General features: G+C 43.0%; 1 protein-coding gene across 1 annotated transcript; it reads right to left on the reverse strand.

Moving 5' to 3' along the window:
* Positions 1-285: 285 nt before the first annotated feature.
* pcare (photoreceptor cilium actin regulator) lies at positions 286-7,308 on the reverse strand. The gene is made up of 2 exons (XM_014126145.2): positions 3,542-7,308; positions 286-638 (listed from the first exon to the last, which is right to left on the reverse strand). The coding sequence occupies exons 1-2, from the start codon at positions 6,907-6,909 to the stop codon at positions 518-520; spliced, it is 3,489 nt and encodes a 1,162-aa protein (XP_013981620.1). The 5' UTR covers positions 6,910-7,308; the 3' UTR covers positions 286-517.
* Between the last annotated feature and the right edge of the window lie 2,309 nt (positions 7,309-9,617).

Genomic DNA, 9,617 nt, shown 5'->3' on the forward strand with positions numbered 1-9,617 from the left:
AATGTGTGTGTAAAGTAGAGGTATAGAAACACATGCACAAAACTTGATTTGGATCTTCAGCTCTGGGGAAAAGGTATCCAGGGAGACAGGACAGAATGGTTTCAAATACAGATCCACAGCTTCTGCATAATTTTATTGGGCTTCTTTTAGGATTAAAAATAATTGTCCCAATTCAAATTTTCATGATAGCTAAGTAAGATATCTGCCACACAATTGTTTTCTGAATATGTGAATGTGACTGAAATGTTCTGGGAAAAGCAATAATAAGTAGATTTTATTTTTTTATATTGTATTTTTATTTTGCACGCACATACACATACAAACACACGTATGGACACACAAACTGCATTGAAAAGAAAATAACGTAATAGAAAAAACGTCTCAGAAAGGAAATAAAAGGTAGTGGAAAAGAAGCTTTCTTGAATTAGCACTCCCTCTCTTCCCAGTGTAAATAAAATCTCAAATCCTCTGTTTTATCCATAATCCAACTTGGTCTTCTACCAACCAGCCCCCTTATTCACAATGTAAGGCCCTGACCCACGATGCACAGGTCCGGGTGCGAAGCAGAGTGGGCATTCCCTCTGAAATCTGATTTGCTGTCCCACGACTCGTCATCTCTGCTTGGCTCGTCCTCCAGCCTATGGGAGTAAAGTGAAGAAGTGGTTTGAGGATTAGAGAAATGGGACAGGCGTGTCAGCAACTAGTTAGCACCGGCTAAAATAAGCTACTGTGAGTCATAGAGAGGTAATGCATAAGTGATTAGCTAGTTTTGCCCACCACAGTCTACATGGAGACAAATAGATGGCACAAAAACCCAGTGTTATGATTTCCCAGTGGCAAGATCAGAATAAAAAACACAGAAATACAGTAAATTACATTGTAATTAAAAATGGCACGGTCAGGGTACTTGAATTATTTTGTAATGCCATTTTATATTTAGCATCAGTTTTGTATCTGCTGTGATCTCCTTACGGATCTTCCATTTTTAATACAAAGCTCCCCTATCTCCTCTCCTTGACCCCATTTGACCCTGTCCTCTCTTTATCTTTCAAGCAGACATTTTTTTTTACAACTTCAAGCCTTACAGAAAACACTGCACTTGGGGGTTATTTTTTACAATGTTTTGATTTTCCAATAGTTGAGGATTTACGTGACCTGAAGTAGTTTTCCACTGTCTTGTAATTTTGAAGCCCATATTGGTCATTGAACTCAAGTGACAATAATGGTTATATATAATCTTCAAGCATAATTTCTTCTCATAGCTCAACGAAACCAGTAGGAATCAAGAAAATGAAATAATGATGTGCTCATAGTGTGTTAATCCATTAAATTAGCCCTCTATTATTTTCTGAATCAGACTGAATTCACAAAAAGAGTCAAGGCTGCACTTTGAAATACCATTGCAATGATTAAATACTTCCTCTAATCATATTTTCAACTTCAGGTATGAGATAAAATAATAAAGGTTAAAATCTGAAGTGGAAATCTTTGAACTTCTTTAACATGCCCACAATTAGCTGACTTAAAGACGTCCTTCAGTGATTTTTGAACTTTTCCTGTTGAAAAGTGATATCCCAAGTATACAGTAAAGTACACACATTAAAGGATAAAAAAAAACATGTTTTGAGCAAAATATTTTTTTTTAGACACAACTGCAAACTTCAAAGAGTAGGTCATTCAGGGACTTGGTCTGATGAGAATTTGATGTCATTTGCCTTTTTTTTGCCAATTCAGGGACAAAATTAACTTGTTTTTTACATTTTTGTTTTTACAGGATTTGTGTTACATTTTACATACTGTACATGGTACTTTTTTTACACAGTTAAATAACAAAGACAAGGGGCCATTGAAAGCCACCCCACCTCCTAGCTCTACATTGGGGCAATAGAAAGCCACCCCACCTCCTAGCCCTACATTGCCTTTTGTGAATTAGATCAGGTGTTAAATGAGGTGAAAAGGAGACTGGAGTACGACTTTAACTTCAGAGGTCAAGCATTTACCGTGCCTTTGGAAAGTATTCAGTCACCTTGACTTTTACCACATTTTGTTACGCTACAGCCTTATTCTAAATTGGATGAAAAAGTAAATCATCTCAGCAATCTACACACAATACCACATAATGACAAAGCGTAAACAGGTTTTTAGAAATGTTTGCACATTTATTAAAAATAAAAAGTGAAAGTTGAAAGTGCATGTCAGAGCAAAAACCCAGACATGAGGTCGAAGGAATTGTCCGTAGAGCTCCTAGATAGTATTGTGTCGAGGCATAGATCTGGGGAAGGGTACCAAAAAATGTCTGCAGCATTGAAGGTCCCCAAGAACACAGTGGCCTCCATCATTCTTAAATGGAAGAAGTTTAGAACCACCAAGTCTCCTCCTAGAGTTGGCTGCCCAGCCAAACTGAGCAATCGGGGGAGAAGGGCCATGGTCACTCTGACAGAGTTCCAGAGTTCCTCTGTGGAGATGAGAGAAACTTCCAAAAGGACAACTATCTCTGCAGCACTTCACCAATCAGGCCTTTATGGTAGAGTGATCAGACGGAAGCCACACCTCAGTAAAAGGCACATGACAGCCCTCTTGGAGTTTGCCAAAAGGCAACTAAAGGACTCTCAGACTATGGGAACAAGATTCTCTGATCTGATGAAACCAAGATTGAACCTTTTGGCCTGCATGACACCGTCACGTCTGGAGGAAACCTGGCACCATCCCTACGGTGAAGCATGGTGGTGGCAGCATCATGCTGTGGGGATGTTTTTCAGTGGCAGGGACTGAGAGACTAGTCAGGATTGAGGAAAAGATGAACAGATCAAAATACAGAGAGATCCTTGATGAAAACATGCTACAGAGTGCTCAGGACCTCAGACTGGGGTGAAGGTTCACCTTCCAACAGGACAACGACCCTAAGCACACAGCCAAAACAATGCAGGAGTGGCTTTGGGACACGTCTCTGAATGTCCTTGAGTGGCCCAGAAAGAGCCCGGACTTGAACCTGATCATACATCTCTGGAGAGACCTGAAAATAGCTATGCATCAACACTCCTCATCCAACCTGACAGAGCTTGAGAGGATCTGTAGTGAGGAAAACCTCCCCTAATACAGGTGTGCCAAGTTTGTAGTGTCATACTCAAGAAGACTCGAGGCTGTAATCGCTGTCAAATGTGCTTCAACAAAGTACTGAGTAAAGAGTCTGAATACTTAGGTAAATGTGATATTTCATTTATGCTAGAAACACATTTCCATTACACACTTGTTTGTAACAGGACAAATATAAGCAAATGATTGTTTAAAGGATAATAATCACATTATGAAAACAGTAAATTATCTTGGTTCATATCGTTTCCTTCTTAGTGATCCTATACTGTGCTACAGTGGGGAGTGAGTGTTGACTACAAAGACAGTGACTAGAGGCTTTCCCCTGTAAAACAAATACACATTGCAACATCATTAATCATGGGCATGTATTTCATTTGCCAGATAATTAATTTGCATTATCTTGCGTTTTGAAAGAGAGATTTAGACAGAGGAAAACATTGACACTCACCCTTGTATGCTGATGGCTGGCTCACTCCCACAAGTCTCTGCAAATGAGACGATGGGTGCCCTGGATGGCAGGCTTAGACTGGGCCTCCTGTCCGAGTGGCTGCGTCGGATGAAAGGCTTGGGCCCTCGCACAGACATAGGCAGCCTACCACGATTTCCCCAGGAACGCGGGACAACACTACCACTGATGGAGGCCCAAGCCTGGGGGGGGCAGGGTACGGGGCAAGGCTGGGCCTCAAACAGTGAGGACGAGGCCGGGCAGAAAACTGAGCGAGCGTTACTGATCAACTGAGAGATAGCTGAAGCCCCTGGGCTGGAGTCCTTGCTGCTGTTCTCACGTTTCCATCTTTGTACCCTTGGGGACGTTGGTGGTGAGGGTGCCTTGAAAGAATGTGTGGAGTCAGAAGAGCTGGAGTTTGGGGTCAATACTTTTCTTGGGGCAGGTGGGCTTGGAAGTCTTCTCTGAAGCGGTGGTGGGGTGGGAAGTTTGCGAATGGCCGGAGGGCTGTTCGTGGATGGGGGAGTAGGCTGTTTTCTGAAGGTGGTGGGACTGGGTAATCTTCGATGCAAGCCACTTGGGGTTGAAGGCGTGGAAGGCAGCATTCGGATTCTAGATGCAGGCGGGGTGTCAGGTGGTTGGCTACTGATGGTTGAAGTGGGAGGCACTGTCTCAGAGGGACTGTCATCTCCCTGTCTCCCTCCCGATGCTGCTCGATTGGGAGAGGGCCTTCTGGGCACAGCCTGACCTTTCTCAATAGGAGACTCTGAGGAGTGCTGCAAGTGGATGATTTTTCTAGCTTGCTTGTAGAGAGTGGCCGCCTCCTCTGTCTCAGGGTCTACCTCCAGCTGATGCTCATCGTGGCTAACGCTGGAACTAGCATAAATGTCCCACCTTACCGTCCGGGCAGGAAACATGCTGCTAGACCCCTGGGGCAGGATGCCTCTGCTGGGTAGGACTGACACAGAACTCATGGAGGCACGCATCTTCTGAGCTGCCGTAGCCCTCTTGGGAACAGGGGATCGACCTCTACTTGCAATCCCATCATCTACATTGCTAACTGTAAGGCTCTGTGCACCTTCAAAGGAATTGTCCATCAAGACCTCAAGAGGAGGGGGTGGCAGACTTTCTAGGTCCAAATCATATGTCCTACAACTGCTGACCCCACTGCTCATTATGGATTCAATGTCACCTACTCCAGGCATAACGTGAACACCACACTTTCGAACCCCTTTGAGAGGCCCCAACACTTTGGATGCCTCTTGTTTGTGCTCTTCCACCCCCTGGCTGAAGGTGTCAATCAGCCTTTTGACAGAATTCCTTCCCCGGTACAGTCCTGAGCATGGACAATGTGACAATGAGGGGCTAGGAAGTGGGGTGGCTTTCAGTGGCCCCAATGTAGGGCTAGGAGGTGGGGTGGCTTTCAACGGCCCCTTGGTGTTTTTCTTGTCTTCCTTTTTCTTTTCCTCCTCAATGTCCTTGCCTGCCTTGTGTTCCCCGGAGTCATGCTTCATAAGCCCTGTATTGTCCTGCATTGGAAGAGTGTTGTTGTTCTTCTGCAGGGTGGGGCATAGACGACTGGATGCTGGTGACGTCGCAGAATCTCCCGGGTTCTGTTTAGTGAGACCTGCCTTGGTATTCCCCTCCATCCTGCCTTTGCTCATCCTCTCTAGCCTGTGACTAAGATCCTTCTGTGTCCTCTCTAGTTCAATCAGTGTTGGATCTTCGCCTTTGCTGCGAACGGATTCTGCAGACTGTGAACGATGCTCATTAGGAACAGGGGTCTTTTTAATTTCCCTCCGTACAGAGGCTGCTCGTTGGGGCCTTTTTGGTGATCCCCCCTCTGTCCACTGGCACCTGGTCTTGGGGCTGTCTGTTGGTTTAGTTTTGGCACTGTCACATTGTGAGGGAACAAATCGAATCCGACCACTTATGGCATCTTTCATTTTCAGGGTCATTTCCACATTTTGAGGATTTTCTATGCGCTTGGGTACCAGGAGACAATGTTGCTGGTTAGGATCAGATAAGGAGGCATTAGATCGCTTCCTGCCACCTTGTCCCTCTTCTTCCCCCTCATCATCATCATCCTGCTCCTCACCATCGTCTAAGGAGGCAGATCCTTTATCCATTATGGTGCACACTGAGTCTATGGAGTTTAGGGAGTTGCTGTGGCTCACTTTCTTAATAAACTTTTGCCTTGGTGCCCCTTGCTGGACTGGGCTAGCATTAATGCCAAAAGGACTGTAAGAAGTGGTTCGGTTGGACCCAGTGGACTCACAGCTTTCACAACGGAGTCGTCTTTCAGACCCAGCTAGTGACTCGCTTTCAGCCCCAATTCCACTGTCCTCACTGAACAATGCAGAGTCCTCTGGTCCGGGCTTACGAAGTGATGCAGCCTCAATACGAGTCAGCAACTGCATCAGTCTTGTCTCCACGGCATGCTTGGCTTTTAATTTATCCTCTAGCAGCTCAGAGACAGAGGTAAAGTACTCAGCTGCCTCCTCCAAGGCAGAGTCCCCAATGCCACCCACAGACTGGCCCACATTTCGCATCCTTTGAGTGGTATACTGAAGTAGCTGCTGCAAGAGATCTGGTGGAGGCTCAGCATTGATGGAACCAGATTTGAGAGGTGGAGAACTGGATAGGTTTTTCATTGGGCTTGGCCAGGCGAGATGCTCCCCATTGTCCTTCAGAAGCCTTTCACCCTCGTCTGCCATTTCCTCCAGCCCTCGGTTGATTTCCTCGTAGCGCATAGCCATGAAGGTCACCATTGGCTGCACAGACACCTGGGTCTGGGTTGCTTGGTCCAGTAGCCCCAGTAGAATCTCATATTTGCTGATACTTGGGTTTAAAAAGGCATAAGCAGCCTGGTGGGCTTTCACTAAAGGTTCCGGAAAGTCAACTTTCTGCTCCACAAGGGGAGCTTTCTTCTCCTTCTCTTTCTTTTTAGCTGACTTGACTCCTTTACCATTTTTCTTTGGCTTTCGTCCACCCTTTTTGTCAGCCATATCTTGCTTGTCTCCCTGTTTCTCTTTTCCATGTTGCCCTGTCTTATTTGTCTCTTGAGTCCCCACTTTTTCATCCAGCATGACCCCCTCTGGAACCAACTCAGTCAGGGAGGGTCTCTTTTTCTGTGGGGTTGAAGGTGCTTCCTTCTGAACAGATTGGGTCTGCCCAGCCAGTCTCCTTTCCCCATCTCTCCTCTCCCAAGTCTCTCCATCAGTGTCTCCTGTTCCGGAGGAGCTTCCACTCCCTCCACAATCAGACTGGGAATCCCTTGTGCTCTCTTTGCCCCCTGGTAGTAGTGTCCTGTCCCTCATAAAGGTGCCATGAGCCACAAAATTGTTACCTTTAGATGGAGAGCATCCCATTGCAGCTGCTCAATTGACGTTTATATCCTTAGTGAACAAGATCTTGGTGAAACTCCCACAAATGAAAGAAAATAATAGCCAAGACCCTTAGCTACAAGCTGCAGCTGTCATTTTCAAATAGCTCCAATCCCCGACAGAGTCATTGAGTCTGTCAGGTTCTATATCCTTACAAAAAATACATCAATCAACACAAAACAGTGATAAATCCACAAATGCAACGGACAAATCCATTTCAAGAGTCCCATTTTCTCGCCTATCATAGATAGGCTACAATGACATATCCGCATACCTGTTTTCATGTTTTTCTGTTGATTCCCTTTGCATAACGTCAACATCTCACAGCTTGTCCTATGGAACAACAGCCCTGTGTACCTTGTAGAGGACGAGCAGCTGAAAGGATTAGATAGGCTTTTAGTGAACTCCACAGTATGCACATATGGCACGTTAAAGCAAAGAAAAACTCACACACTTCTAAGACCTTAAGCTCATTAAGGTAATCACGACTCCTTTCAGGTGGCTTTTTATAGAACACACAACAATATCTCTCTGTTTAGTGTCCCAGTCAAACTCAATGGACTGCCAAAGGATATCGTATATACACTACCAAGTAACATGGACTGAATGCTCAAAATCAACTCCTACATTCTTATTGTTATTTCAAATATTACAAGTGAATAAATTGTGGGATTTTCAATTGAACTCAAACTCAAAGACTTTGATCATGCACATCATTATGCATTCCACAGTATACATGCAATCAATATTTGTGTATGTTTGTAAAATCAGGTTACTCATCACAAGGATAATAACCAGGAAATATTGCTTCATACTAGACTCATCAAGTTGAATCTTTGATACTGACACTCAAGTTAACAGTTTGCCAGGAGTGCTGAGATCATGTTGGCTGTCAGACAGCGAGAACATCCCATTGTTCCACAGGTTGATAGTGATCTCTTTCATTGTATTTGTTCCCCTGTTTACATTGTTGGCTGTTACTGTAAATGTTACAGTGTGGTCATTGTACTGTTGTATACCTTATCCGTTCATATTTTAAATAAAATTACATTTTTTGTTACATTCTTTTTTGTGATTCTCCACCCATTGAGCCCAGTATATTCACTTGCTTATTCATGGATGATTTTTGCAAAATACTTGAATTTATTTGAATAATAAGTAACCTCAGAATCACGTAAACCATTATAACTACAGCGACAAAATGGTCTGCTATGATGTTTGACTACGATTAAACCTCAAGTGGAGATTGCGGTTTCACTTTACCTTAAGTGTACATTAATTAACATGTAACTAAATAGTATTTATGTATTTATAACATAGTAGTAGAAATGTAATGCTATGTAAATACTATGTAAGTACACTGTAATAAGGGTTTAGCGGAATAGGTTATTACACAAGTGGAACAAGGACATGTAATTACAAATCTGCTTGTCGGAGGTTATTCCACATGTGTATTTACTCATTATTTATTCATGTAATAACAAGATGTATTGTTCCAAATGTAACTAAGATGTTCTGTAATTACACTTTTGCAGTCTCCTGTGTAGAACCATGTTAACCTGTTAGGGCTAGGGGGCAGCATTTGCACGTCTGGATATAAAAAATGTACCCGATTTAATCTGGTTACTAATCCTACCCAGTAACTAGAATATGCATATACTTATTATATATGGATAGAAAACACTCTAAAGTTTCTAAAACTGTTTGAATGGTGTCTGTGAGTATAACAGAACTCATTTGGCAGGCAAAACCCTGAGACATTTTCTGACAGGAAGTGGATACCTGATGTGTTGTATTACCTTTAAACCTATGCCATTGAAAAACACAGGGGCTGAGGAATATTTTGGCACTTCCTATTGCTTCCACTAGATGTCACCAGCCTTTACAAAGTGTTTTGAGTCTTCTGGAGGGAGATCTGACCGAACAAGAGCCATGGAACGATGATGTCCCATTAGACACCTGGCGCGCGAGTTCATGTTGGGTACCCTCGTTCCAATACGTTATAAAAGAGTATGCATTCGTCCACCTTGAATATTATTCATGTTCTGGTTAAAAAAGGCCCTAATGATTTATGCTATACAACGTTTGACATGTTTGAACGAACGTAAATATATTTTTTCCCCTCGTTCATGACGAGGGGAAAAACAACCATTACTGTTCTCCCTCTTAGTTCCAACTGATTAAAACATACATGCTTAGATCATGTGCTAACAAGACGGAGATTTTTGGACATAAATGATGAGCTTTTTTGAACAAAACTACATTCGTTATGGACCTGTGATACCTGGAAGTGACATCTGATGAAGAGAATCAAAGGTAATGGATTATTTACATAGTATTTTCGATTTTAGATCTCCCCAACATGACGTCTAGTCTGTATCGCAACGCGTATTTTTCTGGGCGCAGTGCTCAGATTATTGCAAAGTGTGATTTCCCAGTAAGGTTATTTTTAAATCTGGCAAGTTGATTGCGTTCAAGAGATGTACATCTATAATTCTTTAAATGACAATATAATATTTTACCAATGTTTTCTAATTTTAATTATTTAATTTGTGACGCTGACTTGACTGCCGGTTATTGGAGGGAAACGATTTCCTCAACATCAATGCCATAGTAAAACGCTGTTTTTGGATATAAATATGAACTTGATAGAACTAAAAATGCATGCATTGTCTAACATAATGTCCTAGGAC

This window comes from Salmo salar, chromosome ssa11 (assembly GCF_905237065.1).
Source record: "Salmo salar chromosome ssa11, Ssal_v3.1, whole genome shotgun sequence".
Lineage (NCBI taxonomy): Eukaryota > Metazoa > Chordata > Actinopteri > Salmoniformes > Salmonidae > Salmo > Salmo salar.

Bases quoted from the DNA above. Each gene is read 5' to 3' on its own strand.
- pcare (XM_014126145.2), bottom strand. From the start codon at position 6,909: ATGGGATGCTCTCCATCTAAAGGTAACAATTTTGTGGCTCATGGCACC. The intron at 639-3,541 runs GTGAGTGTCAAT...TTACTCCCATAG, and splicing joins CCAGCCATCAGCATACAAGG to GCTGGAGGACGAGCCAAGCA.